General features: G+C 37.8%; 1 protein-coding gene across 2 annotated transcripts; it reads left to right on the top strand.

Moving 5' to 3' along the window:
- The first annotated feature begins 465 nt into the window (after positions 1-465).
- TfIIEbeta (transcription factor IIEbeta) lies at positions 466-14,737 on the top strand. 2 transcript variants are annotated; one of them, XM_071688150.1, is made up of 7 exons: positions 466-560; positions 3,463-3,534; positions 5,547-5,636; positions 6,368-6,530; positions 8,088-8,285; positions 10,332-10,505; positions 12,491-14,737. In XM_071688150.1, the coding sequence occupies exons 2-7, from the start codon at positions 3,476-3,478 to the stop codon at positions 12,626-12,628; spliced, it is 822 nt and encodes a 273-aa protein (XP_071544251.1). In that variant the 5' UTR covers positions 466-560; positions 3,463-3,475; the 3' UTR covers positions 12,629-14,737. The 2 variants fall into 2 exon arrangements, with proteins under 2 accessions (XP_071544251.1, XP_071544252.1); XM_071688151.1 differs by lacking the exon at positions 466-560 and adding an exon at positions 817-878 and having other exon boundaries at positions 12,491-12,758.
- The last annotated feature ends 4,216 nt before the right edge of the window (positions 14,738-18,953 follow it).

The raw sequence follows: 18,953 nt of genomic DNA, 5'->3' as shown, positions 1-18,953 counted from the left end.
TTGATTAAGGTATGATTTGCCCTTATCATGTTACCCATAATAGATAAAAAAAAGAAAGAATTCTGATTTTCTACACAGAGACGTAGTTAATGTCATCTAAGGTTATCATATGAGTTAACAGTACATCAGAAGATTATGCAGTATTTAATGTGTACTGTACTGTGCCATAGGTGTGCTGTACATACTGTTTCTCACGTAAATAGAAACAGTTCACTATTGTACTTTATTCAAGCATATAATGAGACTCTATGAGATTGAAACGGGGCTAATTATGTTATAACTACATTTCAATTCACGTGCTTTTTAACTTAAATCTACCCTTATTCGCCTTCATCTTCTACACATCTTTTTTTCATAGATTGATATAACATTAATGTATGTTTATAGAAATGAAAAGACAGTTAGGAAGCCTGTAAGAATAAAGGAATCATCAATGACGTTAGAGTCCTCATGACGTCATTGTATACCCCTCACGCAAAGGAAAAAGTCAGGCCTTATATACCCCCTTCTCTCTCTACATTTATTACTTATATCTTTTTTTCTCTCTTCACCAGTACAAGGTAGGCTATGGGCTGTGAGATCTTATATGTAAGAGATAATGGAGTATGAGGTATTGGCTAAATTATATGTAAGGGTTTTACATATATATATATGTAAGTAGAACAGGACGTCTTTCACTCGCCCGCTTGGCCGCATCAAGTTAGTGGGGGGTCACACATCCATAGCCATATACTTAGTTCCTTTTTTGGGGTCATTATTAGATCATTTGAGGCTGTGAGTTTAAGTCAGAAATATTGACAAAAATTATCTATGGGTTTCTTATAGTTCCACTCTGTTCCACCCGCAGGAATCGCTTCCAAAGTTATTAATATTCCTGGGTAAGATATGGCATAATTTTCTCTATTTATATGTAGTTTTAGTAAAGAGAGTCATTATTAATCCAATAAACTTAAGTTCATTATATATTTTTTGAAAATGGTTGCTGCTGGAGGAAGCGAGTTTTGCTGTTCAGTGTTGCATCCATCGCTATATTTTCTGCCATTATTGTAGCGACACAGAATATCTTTGTGCCGTTCAATTTTTTTGATTAATAAGAAGAGTTTGTTGTAGTGTTAGGGACCACCACCAGAAATATTTCATGGGTTTTTAAGAAACTCATTTAAATGACCTTGCACCCATCAGAAGTGATTTAGTCGGGGGAAGTGCGATTTGAAGCCATACTCTCCTCTATGAATAAGAAAAGCAAGTTTATGAGAGATGCTCTCTCTCTTGTTGCTTATATGCTTCTGTTGATGTGAAGATGGTTTAGGTGAATGTGGAAGTGAAACTATTGGAAATCAACAGAACTTATGAATATTTCATATAGCTATACCTAGGGATCACGTTGTATCTCAATTTTCAAAATGTTTATGAAAAATACTTTGTCGTTACCTGTCTCACCATGCGTCGGGTTGCTCTCGGTGGGATGAAGTAAATATGCTTATTGAACTAGAGTGAATACTCATTGATAAACCTTCAAACAGCTGTTAGGGTGCCACAACACTTAAGTATTAATCTGTTAACATTCAAAATAATGTAGATCTAGGTTGCTAGGATAAGTTAGATGAAATTACATAGGCTTTGTTGATTTCTAGAAGATTGTCTTTTAGTTTTACTCCGCAGTTTTTCTGATGATCATAACCCTCCCCACTTTCACAGCAGACTATAACGCTGTGTATCACATTTTCCAAGTTTGAATCACTTATACTAAGTATAAGGCATCCATTTATTTGTGTTTCTTGCAGATGCTTATATTATGTCTGGTGTCCTTGAACTGGAAATTTACCATAAGAATATTAAAGTGAACCATATTCATGAAGTTTCAGGCAGTCCTTCGTACATATGTTTATCATGACAGCATTCTCTCCAGTGAATTAATAGTTACGCTTCCATAAGCATAAAAGCTAACTTTGGATATTGACTGATATTGTTCCACCGTGGTACTGTCATGTTTAGAGAATATAATGAAACCTGCAGAGCTTCATTGTAAGGATTATAATGTATCCTACATTACTTGATAATGAGATAATGATGAGGGTTATCAATACCTGGGAAAATGTTGTTATTAAAGTATATTTTGATATTGTGTTCTCATCTTTTTCACCATATTCACTATTGTAGAATATTGCTCCAGGACGAGCTAATTTTTGTACAGTTCTCTGAAAATTATATTACCATTACAAAAGAAAATTGGTTAGTATCCAAAGATAATTTTGGTGCATAGTTAGCTCGACTAGTAATTTACTTACCCTATGAATGTAGACATTTTACCCATACTGGACAAATACATAATGAAGTGGTGTAAGGGTAGCACAGAAGTGACTTAAAATATCTAAATTTCTGGAAGTAATCCGTGTTCCCCACATCTTCCAAATCTTCATTGCCCTTTCCATTGCATTCTTTTCAGCTCTGTCATATGGTACTTGTTTTCAAAGTCATACAGTATTTTTTTCAAAGTCCACTTGATTAATGCACTACTAATCGCCCAAATTATTTCATCTTTCATGATGCCTGTAATACCTCCTCATACCTATTCTTCCTCATCCTATCAGGAATATTGTATATGCTTTTTCTAAGTTACTTTCAGAGTGATCCATAACCTCACACAGTGCTTGTCAGAACTTTGACCTCATCTAACCTTTTGATCTGTGACCTCTGATCGTATCTTCCATGTTGGTTACCCTGGAGGTACTGCACACAAGTTGATATGAAGATCTGCCATGAAACCTGTATATATTTTAGCTTACATCGCCTCCTTGTATGTCTTGTCATCCACCTTTATGTACTCCTTATGTATACCATTGGATCTATATATTGAGATAATGGATATAGGTATCTTTGATGCATCAGATCACTATATGCTTACACTGATTCCCGTCTGATCTAAAGATGAGGTAGAAGGATGGAATGGTGTTTTGACACGTAAGTACAAATTTGGATAAAGGTGAGATGTTCTTTAGAGAAGATATATGCTCAGACCACAACTGCAGAGTGGGTGACTGTTTATCGTGTGCAAATTCAGGAGTTCCATAGCCTTAAGTAACGACTGGATGTGAATTCCTACATATTGAAAGGACTGTAAGAAACACTTGTGCTTTGTGAAGAAAATGTAGAGATGCGATGCATCATGTAATTGATACCAAAGTTTCATTTCAGTAATGGAATCCTCTAGTTTGGGTGAAGTAAGACGAATGTATAAGGAATGGAAGAAGCCCTGTGACATCACAGTATCAGTAAATCGTATGCTGTGTCTATTAGTGTCATCTGTGCTGTTTCATTGGCAGTATATAATGATTTTTATTTAATTTGGGAATCTTATACATCACCACTAGTAAACATTCATGCCCTCAAAATGCAATGTTGATGAACGTTGTTGTTCTTGGTATTGTTATTTTTGATAATATTATTCTATATTTTTGTTAGGTCTGCCTTCAAGATGGACAGGTCACTGATGAGAGAGCGGGAGGCTTTCATGAAGAAGGCCTTCTCTACACCGTAAGTATTATTACAACTCCTTAAAGTCTTTAATACTTTTTTCCTGAATTCAGTTGCTGTTGTTGACCATTTTATATACCCTAATTCAGCCCATGGACAGCCCATCGCCCCTTGTATTCTACAGGGCTCTAGTTCATTATGTCCGATGCACACGTACCCCATAATGTTGTGGTTAGCATTTTTGAACATCACACATGTACGGGCCACATGGGATCAGACCTGTATATGTTCAAATCTTGGTCATGGCTTTTTGTATACCCTAATTCAGCCCATTGACAGCCCATCGCCCCTTGTATTCTACAGGGCTCTAGTTCATTATGTCCCATGCACACATACCCCATAGTGTAGTAGTTAGCATTTTTGAACATCACATGTGTATGGGCCACATGGGATCAGACCTGCATATGTTCAAATCTTGGTCATGGCATCCGGTCCACAGACCGCCCAGCTGTTCATCCTCTCCTTAGGGCTTGTCAGTAGAATGGGTACATGGCATAGGCTAAGGTGTAGGTGTCTGTGTGCATACATGCATAGGAATAAAGACATTGTACACATGTACAAGGTAAAGAAGACATTGTACACATAGACAAGGTTAAGAAGACATTGTACACATATACGAGGTTAAGAAGATATTGTACACATATACAAGGTTAAGAAGACATTGTACACATATGCGAGGTTAAGAAGACATTGTACACATATACAAGGTTAAAAAGACAGGGCAGCACAAGTGTAAACCTAGGAATAAAGACATTGTACACATACAAAGTTGAGAAGACAGGGCAGCACAAGTGTAAACCTTTCTCTCTGTAAATCTCCAATAGTAGGTACATGCCTCACCCCCCCTGCATGTTCAGGCTCTGATTACTTGAAACTTCTTTCACTCCATCCATCCATCTCCCTCTTGGTCTTTTCCCACCTCTTGCTGTAGCCACTTATATATTCATATCCTCTTGGTCAGGCATTCTTCCCTCATCCTTTACATATGCCCAAATAATTTCAGCACACCCTGGTCTGCTGTCTCAATGGTCATATACAACCAGACCTTTCTGTTACAGTGTTATTCCTTATGACAAGCTTGCTTCACATCATATATTGTTCTCAGGCATTATATTTTTAAGACATCCACCCTCATCTGTTCTTTTGCATTAAGAGCCCAAGAATTGCATTAATACAACAGTATTAATCAAACATACCCATCTTTGCCCCAACAGACAGTGACTTCTCCTTCCACTCACTCCTTGATATACCCAAGATCATAAGTGCTTTTCCTCAGGCATTTAATTTCCAATGCGTCCACCCTTTTCCCTTTTGTGTTCTTTTACATCTAGGGCCCAAGAAATGCATTAAGACAATACTGTTGGATCAACTATACCTTCATACACATGCGTTATTACCCTAACAGATATTCTGCTCAATAAATAGGCATTAGGTTGACTTTATCTCGTTTAAATGGCTGTTTTGGCCCAATACTGTCTACCATCAGCTATATAGTGACTCTGGTGTAGTAATGATGAATTGATTAGAAAATAGAAAAGAAATCATATGAAGTGGGATGAGAGAGAGAGAGAGTGCATGTTAACGGATCGTAGGTGGTATTATACTGATAGTGTTATTAGTTGTTGGGTATGATGTGAGTACTCATGCTCTAAGAAGTATTTTAAAACAGTTCAAGTTAGTTTACATAAAAAGTGGTAATGCTCGTACTATTAAGCTAATATTGTACAACAGTTATTTTTCTTTTCTGCATGAAGTTTTTATTCCCTCAAAGAGTCAGGCATCTATTTCAGGCACTTCCTCAATGAGGCAGCAGGGGTAGGCTAGTAGATACAGAAAAGTGTTATTTTTAGCATATACTGTACAACAGTTATTTTAATGTGTAATAAAGATTTTTGATAAACATGGAATGTTTAGCTGCTTATGTTGATATTTACTACATGTTATTTATTATATAGATTGCCTATTTATATGTGTATTGACATTGTATTTAAGTTGAATTTGATTAAATTCAGATTGGAAGTGAAAAAGAGAAGTCAGCAACCAGCAGCCCAAGAGCCACCTAAGAAGAAAGTCAGTAAAATTGCTCCACCCGAGCCCTCTTCGTAAGAACCTGTTATACTTATTGTATATTTGTTAGTCATAGTTTGTAATACATTGAACTGTATGTCATAAGCATGTTGCATAACTTGATCATCTTCATTTTGCCTTTATGTATGCAGTATATCTGTTTAAGGTTTACATTTTGTTTCATATTGGGTAAAACTTTTAATTTGAAAGTTCATATCAGTTGAGTGATGTAATCAAACTAAACATGCCAATAAGTAACTTCAAATGTCTTCATTTAAGCGGTCTAGTATTACTATCCTAACGTCCTTTCTCCCACTAATGATATAAGCCTTATATACATTGCAGGCTATGTGACCTATCACAAATGAACACCAGAATTTGTTGAAAATTAGTCTACATTATGTTTAAATTTTGCTGTATTCTATTTCTTATTTTTTTTCTGTCATTACTCTTCCAGTTTTTACTTTGGTTGTAGTTTTTGTGAATTCTCTTTCTGCTGAGGTAGTCCATATTGTTTTCACATCCTGTGCATTTCCCCTAGTGCATGTGTAAATGAATTGCCGAAACTGATTCAAACCTTCAAATGTCAAGTTTCTAAGGAAATCATTGATAATTTTTTTACCCAATAGGGGTGTCCCTCTAGGAAAAGGACAGCAATTTTTTTTTCTAGTGGTTCTCTAAGGAACTGGAGATAACTGATCTGATTCTTACCATGTGAGAAATGCCATTCATATCTATTCCAATGATCTCATGTATTATTACATAGGTACAAATCAATGACTGGAGGGAGCCAGTACAAATTTGGTGTGTTAGCAAGAATTGTCCGTCACATGAAAACTCGACATCAGGATGGAGAAAGCCATCCACTGTCCATTGATGAAATCTTAGATGAGACAAATCAGCTGAATGCAGGGCCAAAAGTCAAACAGGTAAGAATATATCTTGAAAATTAGTACTTAGTTCAGTGCTGTATCATTGTAATTGATGAAATGTTATCATAAAATGTTTTTGTTAAGTTTACTGGCAGGCTGGAATGCGTGGGATTGCAATTGAATTTCTTAAGAAAAGGGATGAGTGGGCTTTTGATTGGTCTGTTAGGATTTTCATTTTGTTTATGGATCTTGATAAGGTGTTTGAGGATTGGTAGAATGCCTGTATAGTGTCCTTGTATAAAGGAATGGGGACAAAAATGAATGTACTAATTACAGAGGTATAAGTTTGATGAGAGTATGTGGTAAATTGTATGGAAGAGTGGTGAATGAGAGGGTGATAGCATGCAGGAAGATTTTGTGTTAAGAGAGTGATGCATGTGTGCGAGTGGAAAAACAGGAGGATTAGTGGTTTTAGGCGAATGTATGTCTGTGGCAGGGGTGTGTGGTGTCATCATTGCAGTTTAATCTGTTTATGGTTTGGCTGGTGAGGGAGGTGAATGCAAGGGTTCTGGGGAGAGGAGTGGGTCTGTACTCTGTCAGGAGAGGGGCCTAAGAAGTAAGGCAATAGGTGTTAGCTAATTGCATGGTAGTGGTGGCAGATTTGATTCAGAAGCTGCAAAAGTTGGTTTTGAGTTTGGGATGGTGTGTGAAAAGAGAAAGTTGAGAGTAAGTGTGAATGACAGCAAGATGATTAGGTTTAGCAATGGAGGAGACAAATTTGTTGGAGTGCGTATTTGAAAACAAGAGAATTTGGAAGATATTGTGTGTTTGAGATACCTTGGAGCAGACATGGCAATGAATAGAACCATGGGAGCTGAAGTAAGACATTGAATGGGGTCGGGGCAAAAAGTCCTGGGCATATTAAGGATTGTCTGGAAAGAGAGGTGGCTGTCGGTGAGTTCAGTGATGGATATGTTTGATGGTATAATACTCCCGATGATGTTGTATGGATGTGAGGCATGGGTTGAAGATTGCAAGTATAGAAGAGGGTGAATGTGATGGAAAGGAAATGTTTGAGGATGACATATGGTGTAAGGAGGGTTCATCAAGTAAGAAATGATAGGGTAAGAGTGAGGTGCACAGGGCAAGTAAGAGGAGTATGCATGAGAGAGCTGAAGAAGAGGTGCTGAAACAGTTTAGGCACCAGGAAAGGATGAGTGACCTGATGACTGAGAGGATACACTTGTTAGAAATGGAGGAAACAAGGAAAAAGGGGAAGCCAATGAGGGGGTGGAAGGATGGAGTAAAAGAGGTTTTGAGTGCTTTGGACCTGAACATGTAGGAGGGTGTAAGGTGTGCAGGGGTTAGAGATTATTGGAGAACTTTGGTATACAAGGGGCTGTAAGAGGTCTGTGGGACCTGGTTTTGGATGGATGGCTCTAGTTTTGATGCTTTACACCTTGAGAGAGCATGTGGGCAAATGAGGCCATTCTTTGTCTCATCCTCTGGCACTTCCTCAAGAATGGAGGAAACAGTGAACAAATCTTTCAAAACAATTTGTGTTGTGTTCTAACTTGAATTAGTTATCGGTAATTACATTATTTTGTTTTACAGTGGTTAATCACAGAAGCTCTTCCCAATAACCCAAAAGTACAAGAGGTGGAGGGCAAGTATCTCTTTAAACCACCACTGCCAGTCAGAGATAGGAAGTCCCTGTTGAAACTTCTTCGCCAGCATGACATGAAAGGCCATGGTGGAATTTTGTTGGATGATATTCAGGAGTCACTGCCTCACTGTGATAAAGTCATGAAAGTAAGTCACGTTTAAAGCCATTGTGCATGTGCTTCATACATTGCATACAAACTTAGCTCGAATGACTAGTGATGTCACTCGGGATAAGTTAATTCATAATGAAAAGACTACAGATAGTTACTTGAATTTAAGGAATATGCTTATTAATGCTGCTGAGTTTAGATTATATTTACCATCTGTAAGGTACTCAGAAGACAAAATGAAAAATGAGAGCTTATTTATTTATGTATCTATTTCGCATTCTATGTGTCTGTCTTTGTAGATCTCTGACACTTTGTTTTCCCTACTAACTTCTCTCAGACTGGGTTGATCTCATAAGAAAAGTCTTTGGGGTGCCCTTTTAAAGTTCACCTTTAGTATGCACCATTCACTATTTCCAGGGTCCTTTTGCCTGCTTACTACCTCACCTTTCTTTCCAAATATGCCTGTTGCATTCTCCACATTCAGTTTCCCTACTACATCCCTTTATTTTTATTATTTTATTATACAGGTACACCACTGATTTTCCAGCACTCTTGGTTCCAAAGCCTTGCCAAATTGACCATTTTGCCGGACCAACCGTAGTCATGTAGTAATAATTCATCAACACACCTATAACCCACTAATTATACATCTCCCACGTGTCTAAAGTATACCATGGACTTCTTGAAATTTGAATTAATCAAATATTAAATGTAAATGAAATAAATACATTATACACCTGGTCGGGACTGAGGTGCTCATCAGCTACGAGTTTCGCAAATTCGTCCATATACTCAGCAGCTCCTTCGTGGTTTGCATACCACTTTTCTCCACATACTATATTCGTGGAAATTCCATGATGCTTCTTGAATCTTTGAATCCCTCCACTATAGCCATGCTCATGTTGTAATTTAAGTTCTTTATGGAGCAACTTAGCCTGGTCCATTATCATGCTACCTGACAAGTCCACTCCATCACTCCGACGCTGTCGAAACCATTCCATCATCACTCAATCATGCTTAGTACTCTTACCATCTTTCATAGTTTTTCTAATCATTTGCTTCTTGGAATCGCTGTCTGCATAGAATTTCAATATTTTCTCCCTTTGCTTCTTTATATCATAAAAAGTTGATGAACCAATACTGTAGATGTCACACAGCTTACGCACCGAAACATGATGGTCCATTTTTTTCAACAGTTCTACTTTATCTTGGATCGATATGGACTGGCGCTTACATTTGACACCACAACTGACACTCATATGTCTTAGAAGCCATAGCTAAGGTTAAATTTATGCAAAATTAGCTAAGAATCTCACAGAATTGCGGTATCATCACCAACAAGTAGTGTAAAGAATGTAAATAAGCGTGCCCTATGCACAATGCCATCTGTGGCCACCCAGTAAACTAGTCTGGTGGCTGTGGTAATTTCAAGTTCCCTCACGTAATTTTGTCCAGACTAAAGGAGGTGCCGAACCATTGGTTGCCGGAAAATCTGTGGTGTGCCCATACTTGATGCCGTTTCCTGCATCAGTGAGGTAGTGACAGGAAACAGACAAAGAATGGCCCATCCATTCAGATACACATATATATATATACATAAATGCCCATATGTGCACATGTACATACATATACATATACACATCAACATATACACACACATACATACATACATACATATGTATATGTATACACTTGTACATATTCATACTTGCTTGCCCTCATCCATTACTGGAGCCACCCTGCCCCTCAGGAAACAGCATCACTACTGCTCCCTGCTTCAGCAAGGTAGAGCCAGAAATACAGACAAAAAAAGGCCACATTCCTTCACACTCAGTCACTAGTTTTCATATGTAATGCACCAAAACCACAGCTCCCTATTCACATCCAGGCTCTGTAGACCTTTCCATGGTTTACCCAATCATTTCACATGTTCTGGTTCAATCCATTGACAGTATGTCGACCCCAGTCTCCTTCTGTTTCTCTTTTCAGAAATTGAAATACATATTTTTCATATTTTTATTAACTCACTTTTTACTTAACCATTTATGCATATTATGCTATTGTAAACGTCTGACCCTCACAGCAATTGGATAAAGAAATTCTCCGGATCACACGACAAACAGACAAAAAACAGATTATCTTTTACCACGACAAAGGTATCAACTTTCCTGTGGATAAGGAGTTCCAGCAGCTATGGAGAAACACTTCAGTTGATGGCCTGCAAGATGAAAACATAGAAGAATACCTCAACAAACAGGTATCACTTTTGTTTATATCATTTAAGGTGTCTGTTTAGAGAAAGGGATATAGAAGTGATTGGGTTGAAAATGGTAAGTAGAGAATAGAGGGACCCTTTGTGTGAGCATCTCTGTCTGGTATGGAAGGAGACCCATGCAGGATGATCCTATAGAAACCTTGTGAGGGCCTGGAGTCGTATTCTGCCTTGGGATTCTACAGATACCAATGGCTTGGTGGTCCAGTTGTTATTGAAGAAGCATGCTGGATTACAGTTGGTTTTATCATTCTTCAGAGGGTCACATAGGAGCAGGAATATGGATAGATATGATGATGTGTTGGCTGAACCAAGGTGCAAGCTGTTTTCTTGCTCTTTTGAAGCTTATGATTTGAATCTACTTTCTTTTAACCGTGAAAGAGCAGGTTTTCTAGCCTTTTTCCAGCAAAGAGTCTGCAGTGTTTAGATGGGCTTTCTGATGAAGTCATGGTCTTTGTTTCTTGAGATAACACCGAAAGCAGCAGCCTAGAAAAGAATCCTCTCACTACAAGTCAAGCCTCAGGTGAACCTATTTTATGTGTCAAAAGCATCACTGCCGTCAACTTATCGGTGTTGGGGGATTAGTGCCATTTTCTCTGATTAGAAATTCAGAAAAAAGTTTTCAAACTTCTTGGTTCTCAGGGATTAGTGGACTAGTCTAAATGCAAATGGTAAATGTTTTCATAGATACAGACTGTCCTAGGGTGTACCTTAACAGAGCCCATAGAAATCGAGCCAGAATCATTATTGCTTAATTTAAAAGTGCTTTGTAGGAGATGCTGTTGGTGGCTTCTGATGTTTATGTACCTGATCTGTGTGGAGTAGAGCACTGTGATGCCTTTTTATATAGCCCGTGCTTCCATTTATAACCCTGAGATCAAGAAGAAAAGTTAAGATGGCTTGCATATATCTAGACATAATATACCTGAGTTTTGAATTTATCTAATGTCGGTAAGAATTTATGCAAAAACCACAGTTTCTGATTAAAACTAAACAGTTTTTAATCAGTCTAAGATGATTCCCCCTTGGAATAACGGTCTATATTATCTGTCAGTTTCCTCCCAGAATTTCTTATCACTGAGATTTGTATATTGTATTCTATACATTCTTCTAAGCCCCATGAGTCCCTTAACATAGTACTGATCCAGTTGGATCAAGATGCAAGTACTTGTTGCTCAATTAGTTTATTGGTTTGTACTCTGATCTTCTCGTACAAGGAACCTCTCGCTAGATGAGATTACCAAGAGGGTCTGTTTCAGTCTCCAGACTCTTTTGTTTGGCATTGTCCCATCCAGGATCCTGTTATCTTTCCTGGTTTGGCTTGGGCTATGCTACTCTCAGAAAATATTGTAGTTACTCAGGAGCTACAGTATCAGTGAAGGTAAACCTTTTATTTGATTCTCATATGGGTATGCTCTCAGGTGCTTCTAGCATTCTCTCTTTAAGTGAGGAACACTTGCTTTTAAGAATGAAAAGCATTTTTTGTGTTGAAGGTGGAGCCCTATGAGCACTGATTTAATTTCCTTTCCCTTCACTCCCTTCTTTTCTTTCCTGTTTTGGAAAACTGTTTCTCGATAGTAACATGGCTGAGGCAGATGCCAGAAATCAGTAGATGATAGAGGGATGCCAGAGCATGCACTTTCATGTCAACTGAGCCGTGATGTCATTTTGGATTGGCAGGTTAGCTTGTCATTGTTAAGTTTCAGGGAACATGCACTTGAAGAGGGGACATCTTATGGATTTCTCGAGTTTTGTGGTGGGTTGAGTAATGACTCTCTCATATACTCATAAGATTCTGCCTTTGGTAGAGAATTGCTTTTTCAGTCTTTGGAGCTTAAATTTCATACAAAAAACAATTGGGAAGAGCAACAAATTAGGAGGTATCTTGAAGACAATTTAATGTTTATTATTTACTGTTTATATCTAGTTAATTACATTTTCAGGTAGTTAATGGATTATTTTCCTTATAGGGTATCAAGTCTATGCAAGATACAGGTCCTAAAGTGAAACCAATCAGAAGAAAGGCTAAGAAGTCCAGAACACGTGCTACCAAGATCTCAGACAATGAACATATGCAACATGTGCTGCAGACATATGATGCAACGTAGTATGTACATGTTCATAGAATTTGTATTACGAGGGTTTTATAAAGTTTATATTTTTGTTACATTTCAATAAACAGTAGCTGAGTGTTCCAGAACAGGGCAGTGTCTTCAGTATTGTGTATGATTAGTAAGTATAAGGTAATTATAAGACGAATATTTGTCTTTATATTTCAATGAAAAATGGCCTTTATTCTCTGGGATGAGTCTTGCTTATCAAGAACTTTTTAAAACAGATTTTTCAGTATCTTGGACACGGGTTGTATGAGATTTTATTGTATATGTAATAAAAGTAGTTTATTAATGGAAAGTCCGTAAGTTAATGGTAGCCAGTATTATGAGGCATGTTGTCGTGGAGACCTTAAGTCCTCAGCCACCATGAGTACAGAATGAATCTGGCGCTATAGCAGTCTGGAGTCAACATTTTGACCTACCCTTTATCCCTCCTATGCCTTTGACACATTAGATGATGTTTCCTTATGCAGATACTGGGGGAACTGCTAAATTTAGGGTAAGGATTTATTTTGTAAAATATCTGGTTTGATTATTTTCAGTAAATGAAAATGTAATTTGAGATATACCAGTATCAGAGTGCTAAATTCATTTACTTGTTATAGGTTCATATCCTTCCTATGGAGGTTAAAGATTCCCTGTCTAAGCTTTCATTGATAAAGATTAGGTTTTTATTCTGCCAGTCAGTTTATGATGATCCTTAGATAAAGAATAATTGGAAATAGTACATGCTTGAATTCCCAGTTATCATCTAATGTGTTCTATCTACATTCATAGCAGCATTTTTATCAGTTGATGGCAAGTAAATTTTGATTCTTTATCCATGGACAGTGGAATGGATTTATTGTTTTTCTGTCGCAAACTAGAGATATTCAGAAGGGAAAATAAAGTACTTTTTAACACTTTTTGTGTTGCCTGCACAGCATAGCAGACACTAAGGGATTGCTTTGTCCATTATCATCTTTGTCCATTCCTTTGTCTGTCGCTCCGTCACTTGTTGTATATCATTGGAAATCGTACTTTAAGCTTTAAATTAATCTTGGTCATAACTTGAAAACTCTAAATCAAATAGCCATAAGATTTTACAAAGTTGTTTCCCAACATTTAGAAGTGTAAATGACACAAGGTCCATAACTCTAGTTTAAATTTTGCCTGCATTATGCCATTCATAAAAAAAAGTTTAACCTGTGAAATAACCTACCCTCTAACTTAAGAAAATTCAACCTTTGGCATGAAAACTTTATTCACTTGTTTCACAGTATCTAAGGAAGTGAATGGCCTAAGACACACATCTCTTGTTTAATTTGTCTGCTACCTCTTTAGGGAATTAACCTCGAATTTGTTCTTGCTCATAGCATGAGAGTTTCACCTTCAACCATGGTACCCAATGCTGATGTTTTTGATAATTTGTGAACATTTCACCCATTCTTATGCCACTCTTAGTAGAAATATTGCACTGCAGGCAACACAAGTGTTCCATAGAACACATAATTCATATTACAAGTAAAGAAGAAATATAACTTAATTTTCATAATGATTTAAGAAAAGTCAGTATTTCCAAATATTTTATTAGGACTTGCATTCAGATGAATGTGAACATTGTCAGAATACATCAGAGATTTATATTGATATGAAAGATTGTTTCCATATGACATATATCATTACAGAAATGCATTCTTTATTCATCATTGGATGGAGTAAGTGTTTGCTCTTTTTCTGTTTGTAAGAGGATCCTTTTTGTTTTTCTTTAGAGGATTTGGGGATGAATATTAGTATGGTTGTTCATGTGAAATTGTTTTCGAAGAGGTGCATGAATGAATTTTACATTTTACCTTTTGACAGACGTCTTTCAGAGATTATTTGGGTGTGTTTTTATGAAGAGCACAAGTGATATGTTCATTCATGGTATTTATAAGTGTACTGTTTTTTCTTAATAAGAAGGAAATTATGACACCTACTGAGTACAGATGATTTCATGCAGAATATTGATAGATAGAGAGACAGATAGGTAATAAAGATCTTGAATAACCACCATTGTATGTACTTGATATTTTTATCATATAACACTTGGTATTTAGATATTATATGAAAATGATTATTCAACCTTGGTTTCTTGTAGATTTCCTGTTTTTGGAAAGGTGATCTTCCTTTCAGCCGGCCTTGTCTCAAGTGTTTGGGCACATTCATTCAGCAGCACCACTTATTTCTCTGCTACACTTCTTTGAATTGATATCCTTCAAGGGATGCTGTTTAAACTGATATCTTCAAAGAGTGCTGTTTAAATTGATGTCATTTAAGTGATGGTCTGTAATCATTTCTTCATACATTACACCTTCTTTCATTTTCTGTGTATTCATAAGTTTTTTTTCCTTCATTTATTATATTCAATCATACTTGATTGCTGTTTCCCACATCAGCAAGGTAGCACCAGGAAACAGATGAAGAATGGCCCATCCAATCATATACACATTTTTCAAACTATTCGCCATTTCCCGCATCAGCAAGGTAGCGTTAAGAACAGAGGACTGGGCCTCTGAGGGAACATCCTCACCTGGCCCCCTTCTCTGTTCCTTCTTTTGGAAAATTAAAAAAAAAACAAGAGGGGAGGATTTCCAGCCCCCCGCTCCCTCCCCTTTTAGTCGGTCATATACACATATATATACATAAATGCCCATACATGTACATATACATATCAACTTATACACATATACATACATACTCATACACAGACATATACATATGTTTACACATGTACTTATTCATACTTGCTTGCCTTCGTCCATTCCTGGTGCTACCCCCATGCTAAAGGAAACAGCATTGCTACCCCCTGCTTCAGTGAGGTAGCGCCACAAAAACAAACAAAAAAAGGCCACATTTGATCATACTTGGTAATGCACCAAAACCACAGTCCCTACCCACATCCAGGCCCCACAGGCCTTTCCTTGGTTTACCCTAGACGTTTCACATGCCCTGGTTCAATTCAATGACAGCATGTCGACCCTGGTATACCACATCGTTCCAGTTCACTCTATTCCTTGCACTCCTCTCACCCTCCTGTATGTTCAAGCCCCGATTCCTCAAAATAATTTTCACTCCATCCTTCCACCTCCAATTTGGTCTCCCGCTTCTCCTTGTTCCCTTCACCTCTGACACATATATATCGTCTTTGTCAATCTTTCCTCACTAATTCTCTCCATTTGTCCAAACCATTTCAACACACCCTCATCTGCTCTATCAATCACACTCTTTATTTCCATACATCTCTCTTACCCTTTCATTACTTACTTGATCAAACCACCTCACACCACATATTGTCCTCAAACATTTCACTTCCAGCACATCCACCCTCTCTCATACAACCCTATCTATAGCCCATACCTCTCAACCATATAATGTTGTTAGAACTACTATTCCTTCAAACATACCCATTTATGCTCGGAGATAACCTTCTCACCTTCCACATTTTCTTCATTGCTCCCAGAATCTTTACCCCCTCCCCCACCCTGTGACTCACTTCCACCTCCACGGTTTCATTCGCTGCTAAGTCCACTCTCAGATATCTAAAACACTTCACTTCTTCCAATTTTTTTCCATTCAAACTTACATCCTAATAACCGTGTCCCTCAACCCCACTGAACCTAATAACCTTGCTCTTATTCAGATTTACTCTCAACTTCCTCCTTTCGCACACTTTTCCAGCCTCAGTCACCAAATTCTGCAGTTTCTCTCTTAAATCAGCCGCCTGAGCTGTATCATCGGTGAACTAAAACTGACTCGCATCCCAGGCCCTTTCATCCCCAACAGACTGTATACTTGCCCCTCTCTCCAGAACTCTTGCATTTACCTCCCCAACCACCCCCATACAAAAAATGGCCCAACCCACCCACATACACATGCATGTTCATAAACACCCACACACGTACATATACATTTCAACGTATACCTACATTTACATACACAGACATGTACATATAAACACATGTACATACTCATACTTGCTGTCTTCATTCATTCTTGTCGCCACCCCACCACACATGAAACAGCACCCCCCTCCCCCCACGCACGTGTGAGGTAGCGTCTGGGGTAAACCATGGAAAGTTTTATGGGGCCTGGATGTGGAACGGGAGCAATGGTTTTGGTGCATTGCACACGACACCTAGAGACAGAGTGTGAATGAATGTGGCCATTGTTATCCTTTACTAGCGCTACCTCGCACACACGCAGGGGGGAGGGGGTGCTGTTTTATGTATGGCAGGGTTGCGATAAGAATGGATGAAGGCAGCAAGTATGGATATGTACATATGTTTCTATGTACATGTCTGTGTATGTATATGTTTGTATATGTTGAAATGTGTAGGTATGTATATGTGTGTGTGTGGGCATTTATGTGTATGCATGTGTGTGTGAATGGGTTTGGCCATTCTTTTATCTGTTTCCTTGCGCTACCTTACCAACGCGGGAGACAGCGACAAAGTATAATAAATAAGAATATAGATATGAATTTTATGAGAAAACATTCTGCCATTTCAAACATGCAGTTTTTTGTGATTATCAACAGCATCACTTATTTGACAGTGAAAGGTTTTTGCAAATTTCTTTGTCAGATTTTATAAGAATAGCTGTTAAAATACTTATTAAGAATATTGCAGAGATGGTCAGTATCAAGAATGTCTGAGGCACATTTTGCATGTACCCTGTTGCTTTTTCCTTTTGATGTACATACTGAATCACTGAACATTTTTCTGTTGTTTATTATGCATTACATTCATATTTTCTTTCTTTCATATATGTTCCCTGTTTCCCATGTGAGTGAGGTATATTATGTTTTAATATATTCTGGAGTTTTCTTAGAGATAAAGGGGGGTAAGAATACTAACCCAGTATCTCCTGCTTGTCGTATAAAGTGACAAAGAGGGGTGGGGAGAGAAGGCTGGAAATCCTCCCCTCCTGTAATGTCACTTTCTAAAAGTAAGAACATAAGAAGGGGGTCAAGGAGAACTTTCCTCTGATATTCAGTCATTTGTTCCTGCAAATTTAGGTTGTGGTCATTTATGTATATGTCTGGGCTGCTTCTAAGAAACTGGGAATCCTTTTCAGATGTCAAAATTTCCTTTCTTCTGAACAATAGTCCTGTTTATACAAAGGACTTTTCATCCCTGTATGGAGTTTTGCTCTCTTATCTGGGGTGGCTGTAGCTCAGCTTCCTTACTGGACAGAGGTGAGTCAAAAGCTATCTGACTTATCAACTCTCTCAGGCTAACTTCGAAACTTGACCCCACTTTCCCCATGCTGCAGTGTTGGTTCACTTTCCCTCTTCTGTAGGTATTACTTCAGTGTTTGGTTCTGAGAGCTGTCTGCTTGTATGCCCCCATGATTAGCTCGATCACATGATACTTGTCAAGCTGCTGCATCACAAAATTACCACGTGGCCATTGGCTACTTAAGGGTGGACCATTATGATAACTGTTTCTTTCCCATACCTCAGAGTTTTGGAACTCCCTGCCCTCTCATGTCTTTCCCAATAACTATGACCTGGTACTTCTTAAAAGACAGAGTTTTCACTTCCTCCAAAATTTGTAATTACTTTTTCTTATCTCTTCTTTTTTCCTTTCATTAATCTCTTATTTCAATTAAAGCCTGGCCTTGACGTGGACTTTTGTTTATGGCTGGAGCCTCCACTGTGAAAATAAAGATATACATTGGTGATTTATTTTGAAACTCGCATGCAGTTGAATGAATCATAGAGATTAATGGTGTGGGTCAGTGTGGGAGAACAAATCAGCAAGCTGAGGTCAGAGCTGATGGCACATAGAAAGGTTACGCTAAGTCTTCACAACCACATCTCTGATTTACTCATGCAGTGCCATCTTCTTATACATATACCCAGACACATATGTCATAATGTGGCTCAAATCTTTAAATGTATTTTACGTACATAAATTCACTCAAGGTGGGGGCATAACTCTTTATCAAGGTCAATGGGTTTGGTGGTGGATTATGAGAGATTACTTAAGGTCCAATTTCAGAAGTTATGTAAACCACAGTCATTGTTTGTATAATCCATGTTCCTTATACTTCCTTTTTACTCATTATGTATGCACACAGACCTTACATATACAGAAATATAAATTTCTTTGTAAATTAGCACACAAAATGCCAAAAAACAGACCTTCTCCACACCTGAATTTGCTCCCTCCACTTTTCTCTGGTACTAATTACTTCGCTCTCCAGTTACACCAAACAGCCTCCATAACTGGACCACTGTCAAACATTACCATCAGTCAAACTGAGAATGTGATCACATACATCAGTTGGCTTT

Source organism: Panulirus ornatus, chromosome 45 (genome assembly GCF_036320965.1).
Source record: "Panulirus ornatus isolate Po-2019 chromosome 45, ASM3632096v1, whole genome shotgun sequence".
In the NCBI taxonomy this organism is placed as follows: domain Eukaryota; kingdom Metazoa; phylum Arthropoda; class Malacostraca; order Decapoda; family Palinuridae; genus Panulirus; species Panulirus ornatus.
This window is presented reverse-complemented; position numbering and strand designations above follow the sequence as displayed.